The 24920-nt window shown below is 51.9% G+C and overlaps 3 protein-coding genes across 3 annotated transcripts; 1 reads left to right on the top strand and 2 right to left on the bottom strand.

Annotated features, from left to right (window-relative positions):
- Nucleotides 1-765: 765 nt before the first annotated feature.
- On the bottom strand, nucleotides 766-4927 carry stx10 (syntaxin 10). Its single transcript, XM_066707719.1, has 8 exons — nucleotides 4825-4927; nucleotides 3597-3766; nucleotides 3346-3440; nucleotides 3173-3235; nucleotides 2939-3058; nucleotides 2709-2815; nucleotides 2276-2370; nucleotides 766-2117 (listed from the first exon to the last, which is right to left on the bottom strand). The coding sequence occupies exons 1-8, from the start codon at nucleotides 4857-4859 to the stop codon at nucleotides 2041-2043; spliced, it is 762 nt and encodes a 253-aa protein (XP_066563816.1). The 5' UTR covers nucleotides 4860-4927; the 3' UTR covers nucleotides 766-2040.
- Nucleotides 4928-8588: 3661 nt separating this feature from the next.
- LOC136752407 (immediate early response gene 2 protein) lies at nucleotides 8589-9781 on the top strand. Its single transcript, XM_066707712.1, has one exon. It carries the CDS (start codon nucleotides 8589-8591, stop codon nucleotides 9201-9203), a length of 615 nt encoding a protein of 204 aa, XP_066563809.1. The 3' UTR covers nucleotides 9204-9781.
- Nucleotides 9782-15130: 5349 nt separating this feature from the next.
- On the bottom strand, nucleotides 15131-23529 carry LOC136753281 (voltage-dependent P/Q-type calcium channel subunit alpha-1A-like). Its single transcript, XM_066709249.1, has 6 exons — nucleotides 23347-23529; nucleotides 22578-22713; nucleotides 21357-21452; nucleotides 18726-18921; nucleotides 17407-17639; nucleotides 15131-15790 (listed from the first exon to the last, which is right to left on the bottom strand). The coding sequence occupies exons 1-6, from the start codon at nucleotides 23439-23441 to the stop codon at nucleotides 15131-15133; spliced, it is 1416 nt and encodes a 471-aa protein (XP_066565346.1). The 5' UTR covers nucleotides 23442-23529.
- Between the last annotated feature and the right edge of the window lie 1391 nt (nucleotides 23530-24920).

Here is a 24920-nt window from a genome sequence, read left to right as displayed (position 1 = left end):
CTTGTTATAAGTTATCTTGGTGTCTGAAATGAGGCAGACTGACAAGGTAACACTGAGCACAGCCCCCCCATCCCAGCATCGCACCAACCGTCAGACAAGATCAACACAGTGACTGTCTGGGGAGCACAGAGCACTGAGACAGAGCTCTGGACACGTTGCAGCCCAGAGCCCAGAACCACACAGTGCGTCAAGTGTCAACTGGCTTCAGCCAAACAATGTTATAGAAATAAAACAATTGGGGTATGATAATGATAGTAATAATAATAATAATACTGAGAGCAGGGCAGGGTGGAGCAGAGTGACAGTCACAGCACAGAGTTAAAAAATGGATTACTGCAACTGCAGGAGCAGTGACAGAAACTGGGGGGAAACACACACACACACTCCCTCCCTCTCTCACACACGTACAGACTCTCTATCTCTCACTCACACTCTCACAGACTCCCTCTCTCTCTCTCACACACACACACACACACACACACACATTTCCAGTCATCAGAAATGTGTTTGGGTTGAGCAGAGCTGTGTTGCACAAGGCTATACAGCAGTATACTGCACTGTTCAACATGTGCTGCAGTAAACTACAGTGCAGGGGGCAGAGAGGGAGAGGGCGAGAGATCCAGCTGCTGCTGCAGGAGGCATTGTAGCCATTCGCCGGACTGTACTGGACTGGGCTGGGCTGGGCTTTGCTGTCTACTGGTCATTAAAGCCATTAAGGTGTTTGGCAAAGCAAAGTAGATCAAGAATAAAAGAATACACATCAAATACTATAAAATATTTATTTGATCTTTGCTGTTGAAGAAACACTCTGACAGCCCTGTCAGAGGTCAGTACCGTCTCACTTTAATCATGAAAACAACACTTACAACAAGGAACAGATATCAACTTCTACTGACAATGAGAACAATAATCAAGTCAGATAGTGCCGAGGCTGTCGATGTGCTGAGACTCAGACTGTCTTCAACCGATTGTGTGTGTGGGTGTCTGTGTGTCGTGTCTCCATCGGTGTGTGTGTGTGTCTCTGTGTGTGTGTGCCTCTGTCTTTGTGTGTGTGTCTGTCTGTCTGTCTGTCTTTGAGTGTGTGTGTCTTTGTTTCTGTCTGTGTGTCAGTGGGTCTGAGTTCAACAAACTGAATATACATCACAGACTAAATACAGTTTCATATATTGTTTTAAAAATGGCTGAATAACTGTTTCAGACGAGGGCCGTGTACATTTTCAGCTTCAGCTGTACACAGCGGCTCCTCTAATAATAATCCTCATAATAATAATAATAATTCCCCTCTCAATAGACCAGTCTGAGGTTCTTTCTGCAGCATCTCTGACCCACAAAAGGCACCATAATCACAGGGCAACAGCATGAGCTCCCACTGCTGACAACACTCACTCACACGCACACACATACGTAAACACTCACTCACTCACTCACACGCACGCACGCGCACACGCGCACACACACACACACACACTACAGACACACACAATCACACTCACTCATGCCGAGCCCTGGCTTGCGCAGTCGCTGCCGTGTCTGTGTGTCAGTCAGGTGTCCGTTCCCTCAACCACAGCAGCACAGGGAACAGACACAGCTCCACACCAGAGCCTCAAAGCCATGAACACACCTGCACCCCCTGCATGACAGCCCGCCTGCACCCCCTCCCTGTCAGACAGACACATAGACAAAGACATACACAAGCGCACACACACACACGCCCGCGCGTACCTCCCAGGCCTCCCAGAGATAAAGAATGTGTTTGTGTAGAGACACAGAGAGAAGAAATATATATATATATATATATATATGAATCTATTAAATACATACAGTGTATATAGATAAAAATATAGGTATCTGTATATTAAAACGTATAGAGTGATGCACACAGTGCATTTAAAGAGGAAAGAGAGGGAGAGGGGGAGAAATCCACTGTGACATCATTGCCCCCCACAGTGCCACGGCTGACGGGCGAGGTTCTGTACCTCTGCGCTCCCAACATGGCCGAGCAGGGAGGTGGCGTGGAGTCAGGAGGTCAGGGGTCAAAGGTCAGAGTGCGAAGATCAGGATGAGCACAACTATCACGATGACTCCCAGAACGCCGATCGCACACCACTGCCGCCGGCCTGACAGACACACAGACACAGATAGACACACAGGCAGAGAGTGCTATCTTAATATTCACTGGATTCATTGTCATTTTTATTCCAATGCGACTCATATTGTGAAAACACAGCTGCTGTTACAGACGGACACATACACACACAGACACACACTGACTCACTGCTGGTCATGTGAGACACTTTCTCCATCTTCTTCAGCACAGAGTCCATGCGTGAGCTGGTCTGCTCCATCTCCTCACTGAACTCCCCCAGCATTCTGCACACAAACACAACACAAAACACACTGTATACAACAGGCAAACACGGCACAAAACACACTGTATACAACACGCAAACACGGCACAAAACACTGTTTACAACACACAAGCACTGCACAAAACACACTGTATACAACATGCAAACACTGCACAAAACACTGCATACAACACGCAAACACTGCACAAAACACACTGTATACAACAAGCAAACACAGCATAAAACACACTGTATACAACACGCATAAACTCCTCACAAAAAGCATAAAACACTGTATACAACACTGCACACAGTGTGTGTGTGTCAGGGGACAAGCAGCATCTCTCAGGGGTCACTCACAGCGATTGCTCGTCCAGCTCGTCCCCGATGCGGCCGGACATGTTCTTCAGGACGCGGATGCTGCCGGACACCAGCTCTAACTGCTCGTCCTGGTCCTGGATAATCAGCTGGAGGTCGAGGGACAGACAGAGGGACACAGTGAAGGACAGGGGTACTGTCAGTGTAGCCAGTGACTCTGCACCCCCCCTCCTCTCTCTCTCTCTCTCTATCACACACATTGACACACTCACCTGTTGCTGGGCCTGCTGGTCATCTATAAAGCGAGAGTTTGCCGAGCCCAGGTTTTGGTCCAGAGTGGAGTACCGATCTAACTGCAGTCCTGCCCTTGGACCAGGGACCCCCAGCAGAGCCTGAGAGACACACAGAGAGAGGATGAGAGAGAGAAAGGGAGGGAGAGAGAGAGAGAGAGAGAGAGAGAGAGAGAGAGAGAGACGGGCAGAGAGACGGGCAGCAGTGTGACTGACCTGCCGGGTCCTCCTCTCAGTCTGGGCCACCGCTGCAGGGCTGGACAACTGCTCCTTCATCTCCTGAAAAGACAGAGACACGGTCAGATACACACACAGTCTGACATGCGCACGCATGCACACACGGTCTGACATGCACACACATACAGACTGACACACACACGGGCAGTCACCTGTACGGCCTCTCGGGTCCTGTCCACGAACTCCCTCCTCTCCTGAAGCTCGTGCTCCTCCAGGCGGAACTTGCGTGGGTTCGACTCCACGATGGCTGAGCTGCTAAGGGCTCACACTGTGGGGGGTGCGCTGACCCTGCTGAGCGGCCCCTTACCATCCTCCTGTCCTCCCCTCTCCCTTCCCCCATCCTGCCCCTCTACCCTCCCTCTCCTCCTCCCATCCCCCAGCCTCCCTTCTCTCTACAGGATACAGATGGTCTCCTGCAGGTCCTCCAGGTCCCAGTCGATGGAGCGCAGGCAGTTCCTCAGCTCATTGCAGCTCCAGTCCAGCTCGTCTCTGCTGACCAGCTCCTCCCCGTCCAGCAGCTCCTGCCAGTGGCCGAACAGCCCCCGCGCCCGGCCCAGTGCCTTCTGCACCTCCCTGCAAAACAACACTGTAACATCTCTCTACAACTACACTGCACTATGACACAGTACAGTTCAGTGCACTGGTCTATAGATCTCAGTTCAGTGCACTGGTCTATAGATCTCAGTTCACTGCACTGGTCTATATATCTCAGTTCAGTGCACTGGTCTATAGATCTCAGTTCAGTGCACTGGTCTATAGATCTCAGTTCAGTGCACTGGTCTATAGATCTCAGTTCACTGCACTGGTCTATATATCTCAGTTCAGTGCACTGGTCTATAGATCTCAGTTCAGTGCACTGGTCTACATATCTCAGTTCAGTGCACTGGTCTACATATCTCAGTTCAGTGCACTGGTCTATATATCTCAGTTCAGTGCACTGGTCTATATATTTCAGTTCAGTGCACTGGTCTATAGATCTCAGTTCAGTGCACTGGTCTATATATCTCAGATCAGTGGACTGGTCTATAGATCTCAGTTCAGTGCACTGGTCTATAGATCTCAGTTCAGTGCACTGGTCTATATATCTCAGATCAGTGGACTGGTCTATAGATCTCAGTTCAGTGCACTGGTCTATAGATCTCAGTTCAGTGCACTGGTCTATAGATCTCAGTTCAGTGCACTGGTCTATATATCTCAGTTCACTACACTGGTCTATATATTTCAGTTCAGTGCACTGGTCTACATATCTCAGTTCAGTGCACTGGTCTACATATCTCAGTTCACTACACTGGTCTATATAGCTCAGTTCACTACACTGGTCTATATATCTCAGTTCACTACACTGGTCTATATATCTCAGTTCAGTGCACTGGTCTATATATCTCAGTTCAGTGCACTGGTCTATAGATCTCAGTTCAGTGCACTGGTCTGCATCTCAGCTCAGCACAGTTCAGCCCTGAGGCTCTGTCTGTGTTCAGCTGTAAACAGACCTGAGCAGCGAGGAAACTGCGGATTATTTTCCGGTCATGAAACTCCAGCTGGAGCCGGCCTCGCCTCTACGTGCGGAGTGAGTGAATGAGTGAGTGAGTGAATGAATGACCTCATGATCCATGTATGTAAGGCTCGCTCACCCCTTCACCACGAAGAACGGGTCCTCCAGCGACATGTCGGCAGCTCTGTGTACGACCCAGCGCAGCACGGCAGCCTCTCTGCGCCTCGACCCCCGTCACATGACCAGAGACGTCACAATGCCACCCCCGTCACATGACCAGGGTAGGAAGAAACGCAAACAGCCTCTGACACGCGTGTGTGTATGTTGGGGGGGGAGTTCGTTGTGAAAACACGTCTAGTCATGTGACTTCAGGGAAACGTGCCTGCAAAGGCCGCAGTGCGAGAGTGCAGCGTCAGTGAGTCCGTGCTTCGTTTTAAACGTTCATTCACACACACATTCTTGAGCCCTTACTTTAACGACACGTCTGTGGCACGAACATGGCCGATGATGACGCCCCTGTTTTTACTATTTGTTTTGCTATGATGACGGCGATGACGAGGAGCACTGTGGTTGTTGTGAGAGTCGGGTGTGCTGTGGCCCCAAGGCTGGGTGAATCAGCCCCCTCTGGTCCCGTCCTCCTCTCCCCCCTGTGCTCGCCCTGCTGCCCCCTCGCTTTCTCTCCGGCGGGACGGACACACAGATGCTGGACTGTAAAGAGAGGCGCCTCCAACCCCCCAGATGCGTATCACAGAACATGACAAATACGTGACACAGTGCCGAGCTAACAAGGGTAACAATAATACACAACACAATCGATATTATTTCTGTGATTTCAATTGATTACTCATCACTCCGTTGTGTGTATATATGTGTATAGTGATGTTGCTAAGGTTGTATATTAGTACAAGTGTTAGTGTTTGTAAATAATAATGTTTATTAAGAAGATTTTACATTACATAAATAAAACACACACAATTATAATACTTATGATTAAAAATCCAACTCTAAAATCACTTTAAACTTTTACAATCCTAACGTGATTTAAAGTCAGCCAAATTACGAAATAAACTCAAAATAAACACGTGCATAAAATCAATCAAAATAATAAACTTGTGATAAGGTGGCAAACTGCCAAACCAACAAATTGTAACAAAACAATCAAATGCATTGATAATCAACGGAAAATGCACCAGATAAATCAATGAACAAACGAAAACATCAAACAAACAAAACCAAAACAATCTGGTGCATTTAAAAGCACGATCAGAGACACCAGTGCATTCGACAAAGAAACAAAACAGACCATGCATTTAAAACAGTACATTTCATTAAAACAATGATTTCTTAACTTCCTAAATGTTTGTAAATAGTAGTAATAAGACGGGCGGTCACTCGGTATTGGCGCATGCGTTTTTCTGGGAATTCTGCGCTATTAATATATCCCGCGCTGCCCCCCCTCTCTCCTATATATGGGCAGGCTGGAAGCGTGGCGCCGGCGCCGGCGCCGACAACACCATATTAGGAGGCGGGGGGGGCATTTCCCGCCACGGCAGCTGCCAAAGATGGGCAGGAGGAAGCGCGCTGACATCACGGCGTTTCCATTGTGACGCCGCAGGGCCGGATGCGCCTGTTATGGGCGTGTGGAGTGACGTCAGTGGAGAAATACCCCGGGGAAATAACAGCGAGAGTCAGCGGGACAGAGGGGCCGCAGTTTCGAGACGGTGAGATCACTAAGCGGACAGACACGCGGGGAGGAGAGAGCAGCCGAGCCCAGTGTGAGAGAACAGCAGGAAAGGGAGGAGGAATGGAAATGCTCGAGCGGGAGGAAGAGAGAGGAGAGGGGGAGGTTAACACAGAGTACACTCGCCCACCGCCCGGCCCGCGCTCTGTTCCCACAGTGCAGAGTCCGACCTGCCCCCTCAAACAGACGCACACTGACACACTGACACACACAAACACACACTGACACATACAGACACACACTGACACACACTGACACTGCCTACCAACACACTGACACACAGACACTGCCCACCAACACTGACACACACAGACACACACTGACACACAGACACACACTGACACTGCCCACCAACACACTGACACACAGACACACACTGACGCTGCCCAACACACTGACACACACTGACACTGCCTACCAACACACTGACACACAGACACTGCCCACCAACACTGACACACACAGACACACACTGACACACTGACACACACTGACACTGCCCACCAACACACAGACACACACTGACACACACTGACACTGCCCACCAACACACTGACACACAGACACACACTGACACTGCCCACCAACACTGACACACACAAACACACACTGACACATACAGACACACACTGACACACACTGACACTGCCCACCAACACACTGACACACAGACACACACTGACGCTGCCCAACACACTGACACACACTGACACTGCCCACCAACACTGACACACACAGACACACACTGACACACAGACACACACTGACACACACTGACACACACTGACACAGACACTGCCCACCGTCCACACTGACACACACAGACACACACTGACACACACTGACACACACTGACGCTGCCCAACACACTGACACACACTGACACTGCCCACCAACACTGACACACACAGACACACACAGACACACACTGACACACACTGACACAGACACTGCCCACCGTCCACACTGACACACACAGACACACACTGACACACAGACACACACTGACACTGCCCACCAACACACTGACACACACTGACACACACTGACACAGACACTGCCCACCGTCCACACTGACACACACAGACACACACTGACACACACTGACACACACTGACGCTGCCCAACACACTGACACACACTGACACTGCCCACCAACACTGACACACACAAACACACACTGACACATACAGACACACACTGACACACACTGACACTGCCCACCAACACACTGACACACAGACACACACTGACGCTGCCCAACACACTGACACACACTGACACTGCCCACCAACACTGACACACACAGACACACACTGACACACAGACACACACTGACACTGCCCACCAACACACTGACACACACTGACACACACTGACACAGACACTGCCCACCGTCCACACTGACACACACAGACACACACTGACACACACTGACACACACTGACACACACTGACACTGCCCACCGTCCACACCGACCTGTGGGGCAGCCAGTCACTGGGAAACACAGAGACTGCCCACTCTCTCCCTCTCTCTCTGTCACACACACACACACTGACACATAGTGAGAGGCCTTCCTCTCTCCCTCTTCCATTCAAACTTGTGATGACAGGACTATAAGGACAAAGCATTGTGTGTGAGTCTGTGTGAGTGTGTGTCCGTGTGTTTGTGTGAGTCTGTCTACATGTAAATAAAAGCCAGGAAACCCGAATTCCAGCACCACTCCCACACAAGGCTGAAAAACAACAACTATGAATACAGTCTTTAGTATTACAGCCTACGTCTTTTGGCAGCAGTGTTTCTTACTACTAGTGCTGCTCCTATCGCTCCTACTGACTCCACTGCTGCTACTACGAGCACCTCTACAGTGAACTATAATAATCATCATCATCATCATCATCATCATCAGAGCGGCTGTAGTACTACGAGCTCGAAACAGCACACAGCGCAGCAGCTGTCAATCACGGGGCCTTGCGGGCGGGTATTGGTGGAGTCAGAGCTGCTGACGTCAGCGAGACTATATAAGACAGTCCGGCAGCTGCTTCAATTCATTCGCTTTGGTGACGACAGAGTGAAAGTGAGGGAAAACAGCAGCGCCGCACCTGCAAAGCGCAACACAACTGAACAGAGCCCCGGGCGAGGACACGCACACACCGCAGACATGGAGCGCAGCAGCGAGGCCAAGCGCATCCTGACCCTGTCCCTCGGGAAGCTGTACAGTTCCCGCAGCCAGCGCGGCGGCATGCGGCTGCAGCGGAGCCTGCAGCTGTCCCTGGTCATGCGCAGCGCCCGGGAGATCTACCACAGTGCCGCCGAGGAGCTGCGCCTGAGCGCCGCGGAGACGTCGCCCCGCACCGCGCCCGCCCCGGAGCAGCCCCGGACGGCGGAGGAGCCCATGGAGACGGACTGCGCTGCGACTCGGAGCCCCAGTCAGCCTCTGACGCCGTCCCGGGAGAACCGGAGTCCAGAGCGCGGCTGCCAGCCCCGGGAGGCGGTGGCAGGGAGGGGGCAGCGGGACAAGGAGAACCAGAGTCCCCTCGGGGTCGGACGTCTCTCCAGGAAGCGCAGGGGCAAAGAGGCAGGCGAGCCGGAGTTCCTACCCAGCAAGAGGCCGAGGATGGAGGCGCAGGAGCCGTCGGGGGAGACGCCGCCACCCGCCCAGGTTCCAGCCCTGCGGTCCTCTGTCGGCGGTGTGTGTGGCGGCAGCTGCCACCGTGGCGGGGACTCTCGGACGGCCCTCTGCGTGCCTCTGCCCAGGACCATCGTGGCCTTCTGAGTCGGCTGTGGGGGAGGACACCCCCGGACCTGTACACTGAATAGACTGCCTGCGGCTGAGCGACCCACGGACAGCCACACCGCGGACCCTGGGTGGGTCCGGTCCGGCTCGGCTTAAGGAGAAAGAAGCGCACGGACAGCCCCACCTCTTCCCTGTGGGAGAGCAGAGCGATGGACTCCCCAGGACAGACCCGGGTCAGACCACTGCCGGGACACCCGGCCCCAGAGCCCCAGAGCCCGGCGGCAGGGCGCTGATCACCGGTCTAATCCGCCGCCCCGTGACGTGTGCGTGGTCTGCGGGAGGCCCCCCGCACAGGGCGGGGCTGGACTGTATCAAAGGTGCTAAACTGACCTCCGGGTGACAGTGGCGGTGTTGTCTCCACACAGTAAATACCTCAGTCGTGGCGGGTCCACGGCCGCTGCGTGTCCCACGCGTGTGGGCATGTGAAGCCTCTCTTGGACGAGGGCTCTATACGGGACACCAGAACTTGTTTTTAAACGAACTAAAGCTGCTTTGACTTTTAAAAAGTTACAATCCATACCTCACCTGAGCTGGTCAATAAAACATCCCACAACAAATGCACATCGCTTGTGTCTTTTGTCAAACTCTCCCCCTGTGTGTGTGTCACTGCTGGCTGGGGGTGGGGGGTCAACACGGTCTCTCCCCGCCGCAGACTTCCGGGAATCGCCTCCCTCTGGCCGGGCGTCTCCCCGCGTCAGCGCGGTCTGTGTGGGGCAGAGACCCCCGGCTCTCTCCCCCCCGGGATCAGCGCGCTTGTCATTGTTATACATATTTCCATGGAGGGTTAAATAGCATTTTTTTATATACATTTAAATAACCATCATGATAGGTTGTCCATTTTATAGAAACATCAATTGAATCCTTTAATAAGTAGCGCTCAGGACGCTGCACGGGGGGTCGTGCGTTCAGTCCCAGTGGGGGTCTCTGCTGCTGCACCCCTGCGTGAGGCACGTTACCCAGAGTGCACCAGTACACACACAGCTGTGTGGACGGGTCGCAGCACGTGAAGGCTGTAGGTCACCCTGGGTCATGGCATCTGCTTAGACATGTGATCATAGTAGTCATCAGCAATGTGGTGTTTCCTGTTCTGTGGGCGGTTGTGTAAGACTCCCCTGGGCTGTGTGAGAATTACACCGAGCCTGTTAAATACACTCACCCTGCCGTGTGTGAGAGTGTGTGTGTCTGTCTCTGTGTGAGTGTGTGTGTGTGTGTGTCTGTGTGAGTGTGTGTGTGAGTGTCTGTCTCTGTGTGAGAGTGTGTGTGTGTGTCTGTCTCTGTGTGAGAGTGTGTGTGTGTGTCTGTCTCTGTGTGAGAGTGTGTGTGTGTGTCTGTCTCTGTGTGTGTGAGTGTCTGTGTGAGTGTGTGTGTGAGTGTGTGTCTGTCTCTGTGTGTGTGTGTGAGTGTGTCTGTCTCTGTGTGTGTGTGTGTGTGTAGCACTGGCTCAGTCGTGTTGATGCGAATGTCTCTGTCGGTTCGTGTTGACATCGCCACCCACAGTGTGACACACAGGGCCACGGGAAGGGAGGCGGCGTCAGGAATGTGTGCGTGAGCCGCAGGAGACGGGAAGCAGGACGTGAGGCGGGTGTCATAGTGGGGCAGCCAACGGGCAGCCAACAGACATCCGGACATCTGGGAGAGGGAGACAGGGAGGAGGGGAGGAGGGAGAGGTATGTGTGTGGGGAGCTGGTGAGAGATAGGGGGAAGGGAGAGATACCGGAAGATAAGGAAGAGGGAAAGGGAGTGGTTGTGGGAGAGAGACAGAAATAAAGAGGGAGGGATGTGGCTCAAAAAGGAGGAAAGAAAGCAGAAAGATGAGAGAAAACAGTTAGCATGTGTGTGTGTATGTGGAGTGAGTGAGACAGACTGACAGACAGATACACAAAGAAAGAGAGACAGACGGAGAAAACACAGAGACTGACAGACAGAAAGAGAGACAGACAGACAGGCCAGCCAGGTGCATTCTCTCTGGTTTTATTCAGGTTGTTTAGGAAGATTTTTTTTTTTTTTTTGAATTACAAAATGCAGTGGTAGAAAGAGAGAGAGAGAGAGAGAGAGAGAGAGAGAGAGAGAGAGAGAGAGAGAGACAATGGTTTCATAGCCAGAGTCTCAGGACAACAGACGCCGGCAGCTCCTGTCTCCGTCAGACAGTTCGTTCAGGCCCGTCCCTGTCCCTCAGCAGCGACAGGTCAGAATACAGACAGACAGGCTGCCAGGGCGTCCGTTTACCAAAGTAGTATTTTTTTGTAGTTTTTTCTGTTTGTTTTTAAAAATAGAAGAAAAAGAAACACATTGCTTTTAAAAACATCTATCTCTATATATATATATATATATATATATATATATATATATATATATATATATTTATTTATATATATATAATATTTTTTTGTTCTTCCTGAAGATGACAATATAACTCATAGTGGCATGCACATCGCACATGCAAGTTCTGTACGTAAATAATTCTCTTTAATATTTATTTTTTTGTAATTTAATTTTCTTTTTTTCGTTATCGTCGTCGTTGAATTCCACAGCGGCTCCTACTGATATTTAATTTTTAATGTAATTATCTTCTCTTAAATTTATTTATTTATTTATTTAATGTATTTTAGTTTGCCTTAATTTTTGCAGATGTAAAGAAAAAAATAACTATATATTTATTGATGCAGCAGCACTGACCAAAAAAGATGACCTTGTGTGACCCCCATCGCTGACCACCACAGCTGCCACGTCACCCCCCCCCCCCCCACACACACAACACACACACCGCCCCCCCCACACACAGGAGCCCCACTCCAGGCTGGGAACCACTGCGGCCCCCTGCAGCTCAGCTCAGCCCAGTTCAGTGCTGTAGCCCTCCGCCCCGGCGTCAGCAACCCCAGTGTGTGACAGTGTGGTCAGACAGTGACCTGTGAGCCCAGCGCAGTCACGTGTCCATACAGGGGGCTGAGGACCGGCTCTGCTCACAGCGCCCCATTGACCAGCATCAATCCATGGAAGGTTTGAGGAGCTGATGTATAAACCCACTTAGCTGTGCTGTAGACCCTGCTGGACTGGACTGTGTCTCTCAGGACCAGGGCTGAAACCAAGGACTGGACACTCTGGACAGCTATAGTTCAGTACAGCACAGCAGGAGCCTATTTCCCATACAACTCTTAATTAACTTAATTAGATAATGGACTTATTTTTCAGTCCTCACTTTTAACCCCTGCTGGATTGCAGAGGGAAGAGCAAGGTGACTATTACAAAGCCAACACTGCCCTCATGTGGTAGCTTTCAATATAGCCATTACAGTGAGTGATTTGTGTGGGGCACTAGTGTGTGTATGTGGTGTTCTGTCAGTCAGTATGTGTGAGTGTGAGTGTCTGCCTCTTCACTACACCTGCAACCCAGGAGAAGTCGTCAGGCAGAGCACAGAGTTGTATAAGGTCAAGATGTAGTGACAAATTAAGCTGTTAACTGATCAATTAAGTCACTCAGGGCTCAGCTGGATTGGAAACCAGAAGCTTCTGTACTGGACTGTAGTGTAATATACTGCATTGGACTGAACTATACTGTAGTGTACTCTACTGTACTGCACTATACTTGTAGTATAACTGATTGGATTGCACTGTACTTAAAATATTAATATGAAATATGAAATAAAAATAGTTCAGTAGTACACTGGACTGGACTGCATTGTACTGTAATAGACTTAACTATAGTGTCTTTACTGTACTAAATACTGTGGTGTACTGCACTGAACTGCACTATACTGCACTGCACCATGCTGTCCTGACCTCTGTGTGCTGCTGCTGGGAGACCAGTGTGATGGAGACACACAATGAAGAAAGGACAAGAGAGGGACAGAGACGGAGGGGTGAGAGGATGGGGTGAGCAGAGAGAACAGAATGGATGAGTGCAGACACCAGCGATTGGTTTCTGGACGTTTATGGCTGATACACAGACAGGATGTACAGAGATACACGGACAGGATGTACACAGGTGCAACACAGTCCCGGCCCCGATGCTCTCCCACGCACAGCACCCCACCCCGCTGTCCAGCCCTGTCCAGTGCAGCCCGGTCCAGTCCACAGGGCTCTCGTATAACACTGCACTGATGTTATAATATTTATATTTCTCTTGTTTTGGTTTAGTATCTTTTTTTGTTTGTTTGTTTTTTACTTTTTTTGTTATAAATATTTGCTTTGCTCCTTGAGAGACAGAGAGAGAGAAAGAGGGCGGTCGGGGGGGTCTGAGAGAGTCACACATTCACTCACACCCAGAGACACCCACAGATAGACACACACTCACCCAATAACTCTGTGTATGTGTTCATTAAGGGGGGGTGCCTGAACATTAAACAGACAAACACTGGAATCTAAGGGTGAGGGTAGGACCCCTCTCTCTTTTTCTCTCTCTCTCTCTCTCTCTCTCTGCCCAGCGCTGGAGCCACAGCAACACTCTGCCACTGGGGGGGGTGGCATCTAAACTCCTAATATCACAACCTACAGATTCCCCCCCCCACGGCTCACCCTGCCCACCCACTTCAGAGAGAGAGACAGAGATAGAACTCGAGCAGAAAATCACTCCACCCCCCCACACACCGCAGCCCCAGCACCGCACCCCAGACGCAGCTCAGCCGCAGCGTCTCGCAGCGCGGACTCCTCATGCAGGGACTGGACTCGGACACGGTTCTGGACGGGATGCAATAGACTCAGGCAAGCAGATCGGGTCACGCGCTCCGGAGACGAAGGAGGCGGTGAGGAAGAGGAGGGGGAGTGCCGAAGGAAGTGGTTCTCCTCTTTTTCTTCCTTCCTTCCTTCTCGGTTTGCTCCCTGTGGTCCGTGCGGCTCATTGCTCCCTCTCTGGGCAGGGCTGTCCGCAGCAGTCTGTCCCCTCAGCGATTGGTACTGTCGCTGTTTATAACACTATTATTACCAGTTACTATCGTTACTGTTGTTATTATCATCGTTAGCACTATTCTCGTTATTATTAGCAGTATTAGTATAAACACAGATGATAAAACTCATCAATATCAGCGCAGTGACCCCGGGCTGCGTACTCAGTACCTCCTGCCCCTCTACACACTCCGAGGGGGCAGAGGGGCTGCTCGTGGTGGCGGCTGTCATTGTTGCTGTGATGTCCGGCGGCGTGGCTGGCACGGCTGTGATGTCAGGCGGCGTGGCTGGCACGGCTGTGATGTCAGGGGGCGTGGTTGGCATGGCGGTGTTGTAGACGCTCTCGTTGTGGAAAGTCTTGTGTTGTGAACAGAGACAGTGCCGTCCCTCAGTGCCCCCCCGCAGGCAGGATACCCCGTTTTGTACATGCTTTAACACATATTCCCCCCACCCCCCATCCCTCAGGGTACCCCTTGGCCACCCCCCTGTCTCTCTCCTCCTCCACTTTGTGCAGGGCAGACTGCCCCCCCGCTCCCCTGCCCTGCTCTCCACAGTCCACACTGCCCCCCACGGCACCCCACAGAGCAGCAGAGACGCGCCTCCAGTTCTTCTTCTTTCTTTTTCTCTCCTTCCTTCCTTCCTCTGTCTTCTTAGTGTGATCGTCCCAGAGCCACAGCTGACTAACACACATACTCACTCTCAACACTCACACTCTCTCACTTACTCACACACACACACTTACACACACTCTCACACTCACACCCTCTCTCACTCACCCTCACTCACACTCTCACACACTGGTGGAAGGGGAGCTGTGCGTGGCGCCAGTGTGGTGAGAGACGTTTGTCGTTCTCTTGGTGAACTTCCCTCGTTGTCGTGCGCTTCCGGGGGGAGTTATGTGTCGGTGTTTGAGTAACAGAAATGAGAAAGAGAAACGGAAACCCAGGAAAACAGACAGACAGACAGACATGCCCCCCCGCCCCGCCCCGCCCTGCCCCCGCCCCCCCCGGGGCAGGAGCCGTGTCTGGGCTAGCACCAGTCGTCCTCGTCCGTCTCGCTGCAGTGTTCGTGCAGGCCCTTCCGGTGGCCCCCCCGCGGGCCGGCTTTGTGGGGGTGGGGGAGCCCGTGGTGGTGGTGGTGGTGGTGGTGGTGGTGGGGGGGGGAGGTGGGCGAGGCAGAGCGGTATCCGTTGGGCAGCCGGCGGGGGGGGCAGTGGCGGGAGGGCGAGCAGGAGGAGGAGGACGGGGGGCCCGGCTGGGGGCCCGGGCCGCGGCGCTGAGTCCTGGGGGAGCGGGGGTGGGGGTTGCCCCCAGCGGTGGGCGGGGGGGGGCCCTGCTCGTAGGCAGGGGGGTCGTAGTCATTGTCCTGGTCGTAGAAGCAGCCGTCGTCCTCCAGCCCCCCCTCCTGGGAGCCGGGCCAGTGGCGGGGGGGGCCGCGAGGGGAGCCGTGCCGCTCGGGGGGGTGATGGGGGGGCTCAGGGTGCCCCGGGGGGGGTGAGAAGCGCCGGGGCACCGGGGTGGGCGTGCGACCTGAATGCGGGGGGGTGCCCACGCTCTTACGCACCACGGGGGAGTAGCTGACGTGGGGGCGCGGGGTGGCGGGGGTCTGGGGCAGCTGGCGGCGGCCGCGGCGGGGGGTGCTGGCGCCGGAGGTCGAGGGGACCGGGCTGCCGCTCACTGAACTACTGCCCTACATGAAAATTGAAACAAAGCAAATCAAAAAACACAACACAATTAACAACAACAGGAGGGAGAGAAGAGGAGACACACAGACACACAGACACACAGGTGTAATCATATTAATAATAATCAGAACAAGAGGAACAACAGCAAGATGTTACAGAAATTACACCAAAATAAATAATATAAATTATAATTCATTCATTAAAGGAAGCAAAAAAGGACATACAATGAGCAATGAGAAGCACACAGAGACACAAAGGGAGACACACAGAGACAGACACACACACAGAGACACAAAGGGACACCCAGAGACACAAAGGGACACACAGAGACACACGGAGACACAAAGGGACACACAGAGAGACAAAAACACAGACACACAGAGACGCACAGAGACACACAGAGACACAAAAACACAGACGCACAGAGACACACATAGACACATGCAGACAGAGAGACACAGAGACACACAGCCCACAGAGACACAACGGTTAAAAAAAACAAAAGAAGAAAGGAAAGAGAAATTGATTTCTGTAAGTCACTCTGTCCACACAGCAGCCTTGTCTCCCTGTCTGACCGTCTCACTGACCATACAGCAGCCATCTCATTCCCTGTCCTGCCCCTGTGCTACAGCACTGCCACACTGCCTGGCCACAGCTACGCACTGACCCACTGACCCCTGCATTGTCTGTCTCTCCCTCTGCATGTCTTTACCTGTCTGTCATTGTGTGGGATGTGTACTGTGTTGGCTTCTTTTCCACAGCGGACACTCAGGGAGTCTGGCACTGGGGGGAGTGGGAGTGCTGGGCAGGCCGAGCGGAGTGGCAGTGCAGACAGAACTGCAACACTTACTGCGTATATACAGCACTATATTTATACAGGTATATAAACACGTGTCTGCTTTACATTCATCAAAAAGATAAACTACGTGTAAATGAATAAGAGATGAACGAGGGGGAGAGAACAGGAGCTGCACCGAACCTGAGAAACACACGAGCAACTGAGAGTGCAGACCACAGCACAACAAACGCACAACCTGACTGTGTCACTCGTGTTCCAGGGACAACATAAAGTTTGTCCCTGGAAGAACACCCATGTCACAATAAACACCCAGATTACTACACCACAGTTGTGATGTCACCAGACAACAACTCTTCTTTGTTTGAAACTAACTTTCAAAGTTTGCAGCAGAAGACACTGCAGCCCCACAATAACCATCAAATAACTCATTATTATTTCAGTTTAATTATGAAACCTTTCAATTCATCCAAGGAGCCTTTTTCTGTTGTCTCTGGAAAAACAGCAACGCAGCACAGGTCAGGTTGTGCAGAGACACTGAGACTGCACTGTACTGCTCACTCAACACAGGGTCTGTGTGCACAGAGTGTGTGTGTGTGTCTGTGAATCTGTGTGTGAGTTGGTGTCTGTATGTGTATGTGTGAGCACAGTGTGTATGTGTGTGTACAGGGTGTGTGTGTTTGTGTGTGGGACAGTGTGTGCGTGTGATAGTGTGTGTGTGTGTACAGTGTGTGTACAGGGTGAGTGTATGCGTGTGTGTGTGTGTTTGTGTACAGTGTGTGTGCGTGTGTGCAGGGTGTATGTGCGTGGGACAGTGATGCCCACCTGTCTGTGTGCTCGACAGTCCCTGCCCTCGCTGGGGGAGCGAGACCAGCGCTGCTCCCGGGGCCGGTGGCTGTAGTCCGGGCGCTCTGGGCCGTAGCGCTCCTTATCGGAGCTGTGGTGGTGGTGATGGTGGTGGTGGTGCTTGCGGTCCTTGGGGCGGCCGCGCTCGCGCTCCTTCTCCTTGGGAGGCAGGTCGCCAGACTGCGTCGTGGTGCTCAGGTCGGTGCCCAGGCCTGCCAGGGGCCACACAGAGGTCAGCGTTACTCTTTCTGATTAGTTCTGATTATTATTATTATCATTTCTGAGCAAAGACCCTCACTGGAGAAGCAGTGACCGGTCATTACAATGTTACAGGAAGCACAGACATCATCAGGGGCACATAGGAGCACATCAGTTAGGGTTGGCCGTGCTCCGGCACCGGAGCCCAGAACCATTCAATATTCTGCAATTAACAAAATGTGTGACTTCATAGACATTGTTGTGTGCTGGGGGTTATACAATAAGACCAGCTCTCACTCCAGCTATCAGTACATCATACATTCTTCTTAATTCAGTGTAATACGAGGACTATTCACTTTCTCAGTTCGAGAAGTGATTCTATATCTCAGGGCATGGCTCCCGTAAACCAATTGCAAAAGAAGGAAAATCCATTTTAACGCCACACTTTAAAAGTATCTACAAATGATTTAATTTCAACCCGATTCTTCATCTGCCTGAATTCACCTAATTTTACAGCCGCCTGCGATCTGAAATGTCCTGGCTGCCAGGGAGTTAAGGTCACATGCTGGAGTCCTGCCCCGGCACCTGGACTGCCACTAGATACCAAAATACCAGACACCTGGGGAGGTAGTGCTGGTGATTTGATGACTGGAGGGGGGCGGTTGAGGGCAAATTTTACACTGATAACATTTTTAACGACATGTCCAATAGATTACGGTGCTTAACATAAACGCACATGTTCCAACAATACTGGACAGTCCAGTGAAATACCAGCCGTGTGGCAACCCTGCCTGCCACAGACATCTTTATTGGACTGTTTTCTACTGGTTCATGTTTGAATGGTTAGACAGATGTCTGTTATTAATATTTTGGTTTTGTTAAACAGTGTAAATAAAACACTGAAGCTCTTAAACAAGATTTCTATATTCGTATCTCTTTTATCATCTTAAAAGATGTATAGCAAAGCAACACAACTTATAATAAATAATTATCCCATCCTAGTTTGCAGTTTTTTGTGGCTGCTCCTGAGCCGGAGCTAGCCAACCCAGAGTGTTGCCAACCCTGATGTAAACTAGAAAGGGCTTCCCCCAGACCCTGACCTGTGTCCGCATCGGTGTAGCGGCTCAGCGACCTCTCGGAGACACGGTGGCCACGGTCGCGCCGGCGGGGGCCGTGACGCTGCGTCTCTTCCGGAATGACGCGCTCCAGGGAGTAGTCGTCCAGACGCACCCCCCGCGAGCGCCCGGGGCCCAGCGAAGATGCCGAACGCTTCATGGGGCTGGAGTCGGCGATGGTCTGCGGGGACAGACGGGAGAGGCTGCTGTTTGTGCCACTGCAGGGGTTGTGGAGGAGTGGGGAGGAGTTGTGAGATTCTCCCTGTGCCCGTCTCCAGGTACCGCCATGTCTGTCTGTGTCTGCTCATCTCTGGCTCTGTGTGTGTCTGAGTCTCTGTTTGTCTCTGTGTGTCTCAGTGTTTCTGTCTCTTTCTGTGTGTCTCAGTGTTTCTGTCTCTTTCTGTATCTCTGTCTCTGTGTGTCTCAGTGTTTCGGTCTCTTTCTGTATCTCTGTCTCTGTGTGTCTCAGTGTTTCGGTCTCTTTCTGTATCTCTGTCTCTGTGTGTCTCAGTGTTTCGGTCTCTTTCTGTATCTCTGTCTCTGTGTGTCTCAGTGTTTCTGTCTCTTTCTGTATTTCTGTCTCTCTGTGTGTCTCTGTCTCACTGTGTTTCTGTCTCTGTGTATCTCAGTGTTTCTGTCTCTTTCTGTATCTCTCTCTGTGTGTCTCTGAGTTGCTCTGTGTCTCGCTGCCCCCCCCCCCGACACACACACTCCCCACACCTGCCCAGCACAGTGCAGTGTAGAGGAGCTACAACCCTCCACACAGCACAGTATGATCCACTCCGTCCGGCCAGAGAAAGAGAGAGAGAGAGAGACAGAGAAAGAGAGAGAGAGACAGAGAGAGAGAGAGATGCAGGCAGCATCTTACCTGTCAGTGTCTTGCCCCCCAACCCCGCCTGCATGCTGCCGCCCCTCCCCACTTCCACAGCCGCCCCTCTGTATCCCAGTGCAGTGCTCCTCCCTGCAGACTGCCCCATACTGCCCCACATGCTGCTCAGACTGGAACACTGCAGCTGTGCCTACACCACCCTGCCTTGATCATAGCCATGCGGCATTCACTTTCACACTCACTCCCTTACTTACACACTTCCACTCCCACACTCCAAAACTCACTCTCACATTCACTCTCACACTCAATTACACACTCTCCCACTCCCACTCTCTCTCTCACTCAGGACTACAGTGCAACTCAAACTGGTGCCAACAAAGCCAGACAACAAGGCAGCAGCAAAGAGTATGGAGACAGAGAGAGAGAGCAGGCTGAGACAAGGTACATACACTGAGAGAGAGGGAGAGAGAGAGAGAGAGGGTGTATACACTGAGAGAGAGAGACAGACAGAGAGAGAGAGAGAGAGAAAGAGACAGGGTACATACACTGAGGTTATTCCCACGTGGTCGGCCTTTCCTCCTCTGCCCTCAGCCACACATGAGGAGAACACAGAGCAGCCACAGGACGGCACACAGCACACAGGACACAGAGAGAGGGAGAGGGAGAGGGAGGAGAGGGATGAGAGGGAGAGGAGAAAAACAACAAAACCAAAACCAAATTAAACAGTGAAAAGGGGCGAAGAGTAGAGGAGAGGAGGAAAATGAAGAGAGAGCAGAGAACACAAACCAGTTAGACACCAAGCGACAGTGAGCGTCAGAGAGAGACGGACAGAGAGAGACAGAGAGGGACAGAGAGACAGAGAGAGATATAGAGGTGGGGAGAGGGACAGTGAGAGTCCATTGGTACACTCACACTCATAGATACACACACTTACACTCTCTCTCTCTCTCACACACACACACACACACACACCAACACACACACAGTCACACATATGCTCATTGCTCACTGACCTGATGTGTAGAAAAGCAGAATGTGTTTTCTATTAGATGCTTCTCTCCAGTAAAAATAAATACACTTGTCTTATAGTATTAATTAACAGACTGGAGCCAGCGCTGTGGGGACTATAGTATAGTATAGTATAGTACAGTATAGTATAGGGCCCGGACTGGAGCCAGCACTGTAGTCAGTCAAACACTCAAACACATCGAAGACCTTACTGACACAAACAACAGCTTTTCCTTTATTTAAGAGATAACACTCAGAATGGAGAGAGAGAGAGAGAGAGAGAGAGAGAGAGAGAAGGGGGTGTGGGGGTGGGAGAGGTGGAGAAAGTGCTAGAGAGAGCTGGGATGTTGAGATACCACAGCAGCCAGAGGGATGAGGCACCTGGCAATGCTGAGGTGTGGAGATGGCTGTTCTAGAATGATGGGTACAGAGAGATGCATTCTAGAATGGAGGCGGGGTTCCGCAGTGAGATGCGCTGGGGAGACTGGGCGATGGGGGGCGGGTGGGGGTGCAGGCACTACTCAGTCTGTCCAAAAACAGTGAAGATATATAACGGAACTCCCTCTCTCTCTCTCCCCCCTGCCTCTCTCTGCTGGTCTTAGTCTCCTCTATGTCTCCCTCTCTGTAACTCTGTGTTACTCCACCTCTCCCTCTATCCCTCTCTCCTTGGCTGGAAGGGCAGAGTGGGTAGTGCTGACAAAGAGAGGGGGCCAGTGAAAGAGTGAGGGAGGGCAGGGATGGAGGGAGGAAGGGATGGAGGGGGGGAAGACGGTGCTCACTTGGTTCTCGGCAGGAAGCCGCGGCAAAGAGGCCGCCCGCGGCTCCGGGGGGGGGCAGGGGTGACCGTCTCGGCCCATCTCTCTCATCTCTACCGACTGCAAAACAGAGCGAGACTGTGTCACTGGGGTGGCTCCGGGGCTGGTGGGCTGGGGGGCTGGGGGGGCCGTGGCCAGGGCGGGTTGTGAGTTTGGGGTGGAGTATTGGGGCTGTGTGTGAAGGGGGTGAGTCTTGTGTTGAGCAGGGTGGCCTATGGGGACCCTGGAGGGGCTGAGGGGGCTTGGGGGGTGTGCTGTGTGGGGGAGGCTCCTGCTCGTCCAGCCACTCTGTCAGGTCGGTGTGTGGGAGTCTCACACAGCAGACACCAGGGTGTCCAGTACGACAGACACTCAGGAGCTCAGGGGACAAATCAACTGTTTCTCTACCACCTCGCCCCCCACCAAGGGAGAGCCGCGCTGGGCTGGGCTGGGCTGGGCTGGGCTGGGCTGGCCTCCTGTCTGCCACTGAGGGAACGGGGCATGGGAGGTGGGGGGGCCGGGGGGGGTAGTCACTCCAGTACCCCAGGGTGTAAGATGGGCCATGGAATGACATGAGCTGAGGGGACAGTGGACTCAGAATGGACTGACCCACCAGGGGGCTCTGAATAGACTCACCCACCAGGGGGCACAGAGACATGCCAGAGAGAGAGACAGAGAGAGAGACAGTGACAGTGATGGTGGGCTTTGGCTCGTCCCGGTGGGGCAGAGAGAGAGAGGGTGTGAGAGTATTAGAGAGTGTTGGAGAGTATTAGAGAGTACATGAGAGTAGTGGAGAGTATTGGGGAGTATTAGACAGTGTAGGAGAGTACAGGTGAGTATTAGAGAGTGTTGGTGAGTGTGTGAGAGTATTAGAGAGTGTAGGAGACTATTAGAGAGGCTTGGAGAATACTAGAGAGTGTTGGGGATAGAGGGAAAGGGGGGTGTGGCTCTATGCCCCAGAGGTTGGCCCTATGAGGGGGGACGAGGAGCAGAAAAAACTGAGCCTCAGCTGGGCCACCACTCAGCGACAGCTCACTGTGTGTGTCTGTGTGAGTGTGTGTGAGTGTGTAAGAGAGTGTGTGTCTGTGTGAGTGTGTACGAGAGTGTATGTGTCATTGCTGTGCTGTAGTGTAGTGCTGTGTTGCACTGTACAGTGTACTGTACAGTGTGTTGTTGTACTGTGCAGTTTGCAGTGCAGTGCCATACCTGTGGGTTGTGGCGGTTGCCGTGTATGTCATCGGGGGGCGCTCTCTCTGGACTCCAGCTTCCTGCTTTCTGGAACATCTCCTGTGCCCGCGCTGTCACCCAGGACTGGCTCTCTGTCATCCCCCCGTCTGCTGGCCTGCAGGGAGAGGGAGGTCAGACCGCACCTACACTCTCGCACACTCTCTAATACTCTCCTACACTCTCTAGTACTCTCTCACACTCTCTAATATTCGCCAACATTCTCTAATACTCTCCTATACTCTCCAATACTCTCTAGTACTCTCCAACTTTTTCTAATACTCCCCAACTTTCTCTAATACTCTCCTGTACTCTCCAACACTCTCTAGTACTCTCCAGCACTCGCTAACTTTCTCTAATACTCTCTAATACTCTACTGTACTCTCCAACACCCTCCAGTAGTGTGCAATATTCTCTTGTCCCCTCTAATGCTTTTCAGTACTCTGCGGTACCCCTCAATACTCTCCTGTACTATATTCTCTACTTCTCCATCTCTTTCTACTTATTCACTTTGTATTTCTCTCTCTCCCTCTCTCTTTCTCCGCCATCTCCCTGTCCCTCCCCCCTAACACTCTCGCTCCCTCTCTCTCTATTTGCAGCTGGGGGTATGGGGTGGGTGGGTAGGTGTCCTGGCAGTCCTGTTCCTCCTGACCTCCAGTGACCCCGTCCTGAAGCATGGGCCAACTCTGCAGAGAGATGGGGGAGACTGAGGGAGAGGGAGAGGGGGAAGGAGAGAGAGAGAGCTACTCACGTGTTCTCCACGGGGGCGGGCTGTGCGTCGGTCAGACCATTGGGGGGGGGGGCGGCGTCCTGGGTGGGGGAAGGAGGCTCCATTCGCTGAAACATTAATGGCGTTCGGTTCTGTGAGAGATACAACAGGGCCTGCAGCTGGTATCAGACAGACTTATGGGAAATGGAGTCACAACATCCAGAGTGCAAATGCAGGGGAGACGGGCAAAGGGCAGGGGGCAGCCAGGAGGCACTCTTGGGAGTTGTAGTGCACTGGGAGATCCTGCCCCAGTGAAGGCCTCGGCGCTGTGCTGTCTGGGCTGTGCCAGTCATGTCAAGGAATCATTCACTGGCAGGCAGTAAATGGCACGTTGGCTGCCATGGCAGAGTTGGGGAGAGCTGTGCCTCTGTCCTGGTGCGTGATCAGCTGGGTAGGCTGATATTAATTTAATCATTTATTCTGGATGTTGTTTTCTCAAGTTATTTTCTGTGTGTGTGTGAGAGAATATGTGCAAGTGTGAGTGTATGTAAGAGAGTGTGTGAGTGTGTACCTTAGTGGCCTGACAGATGCCCCCCTCTACCCCACCATCTTCAGCTTGAGCAGACACAGCTCAGAGACACAGCAATACAGCCCAACCCACTAGAGCAACAGCAGAGCACAGCCCTCGGACCCACACAGCAACTCAGGGGTTAAACCAGGAAAAAACACAGTGAGAGAGAGAGAGAGAGAGAGAGAGAGAGAGAGAGGGAGGGAGAGAGAGAAGACGAAGTGCAAGGAACAAAAAATAATAGTAAAAAATAAAATTAAATCAGGATATTGATCAATCAATCAGTTATTCAATTGATCAATCAATCAATTAAGGAGGGCACAACTGAATGAGGTTGATTGGTGGTTTCTCCACACCCCCTTCCTGGAGAAATAGAGTGAGAGAGAGAGAGAGAGAGAGAGAAAGGGGGGGAGTGGAAGAGAGTTGGCCTGCTCCAGGAGAGAAATAAAGAGAGGGGGAGAGAGATTGTTTCTATGTTCTGTTGGTCTTTGATTTCCAGTTTTTGTCTGGAATGTTCTCTCTCTTTGTTCTGTCCTGTGACACTGTTGCAGCTCCTTTGCTCCTGAAATAAAGTTTGTTTGAATTTGAACACACCAGAGAGAGCGTGAGCAAGAGAGAGGGAGAGATGGGGAGAGGGAGAGAGAGGGAGAGGGAAAGAGGAAGGGGGATAGGGGTGGAAAGTGTGAAATGACCTAGTGCTCTCTCTCTCTCTCTCTCTCTGTCATTTATCTCTCCTTTATCTGGGTTACATTGACATACAATGTTTCTTCTGCTATGTATATAGACATTGTGTGTGTGTGTGTGTGTGTGTGTGTGCCATACTGATGTTGTGGATGTGTAGCCTCCCAGGAGACTCTCAACTCTCGCCCTGAAAACTAACTCAGATTTTATTGAGCAGCTGTCTGAGCTTCCACACAACAGAGAGAGAGAGACAAGACAGAGAAAAAGTGAGAGAGAGACAGACGGAAATGGAGAGAGAGGTGCCGATGATTCAGTGGACTGAGACCTGGAGTGTGTGTACAGTCCAGTCCACTCCCGTTTGTGTCAA

Source organism: Amia ocellicauda, chromosome 7 (genome assembly GCF_036373705.1).
Source record: "Amia ocellicauda isolate fAmiCal2 chromosome 7, fAmiCal2.hap1, whole genome shotgun sequence".
Classification (NCBI taxonomy): domain Eukaryota; kingdom Metazoa; phylum Chordata; class Actinopteri; order Amiiformes; family Amiidae; genus Amia; species Amia ocellicauda.
This window is presented reverse-complemented; position numbering and strand designations above follow the sequence as displayed.

Bases quoted from the DNA above. Each gene is read 5' to 3' on its own strand.
- stx10 (XM_066707719.1), bottom strand. From the start codon at position 4,859: ATGTCGCTGGAGGACCCGTTCTTCGTGGTGAAGGG. The intron at 3,441-3,596 runs GTATCCTGTAGA...TTAGCAGCTCAG, and splicing joins GGACCTGCAGGAGACCATCT to CCATCGTGGAGTCGAACCCA. The intron at 3,059-3,172 runs GTCAGTCACACT...TGTGTCTCTCAG, and splicing joins CTGAGAGGAGGACCCGGCAG to GCTCTGCTGGGGGTCCCTGG.
- LOC136752407 (XM_066707712.1), top strand. From the start codon at position 8,589: ATGGAGCGCAGCAGCGAGGCCAAGCGCATCCTGACCCTGTCCCTCGGG.
- LOC136753281 (XM_066709249.1), bottom strand. From the start codon at position 23,441: ATGTTTCAGCGAATGGAGCCTCCTTCCCCCACCCAGGACGCCGCCCCC. The intron at 18,922-21,356 runs GTGAGCACCGTC...CTGTCCCCGCAG, and splicing joins GGCTTCCTGCCGAGAACCAA to ACCATCGCCGACTCCAGCCC. The intron at 15,791-17,406 runs GTGGGCATCACT...ATTTTCATGTAG, and splicing joins ACTGTCGAGCACACAGACAG to GGCAGTAGTTCAGTGAGCGG.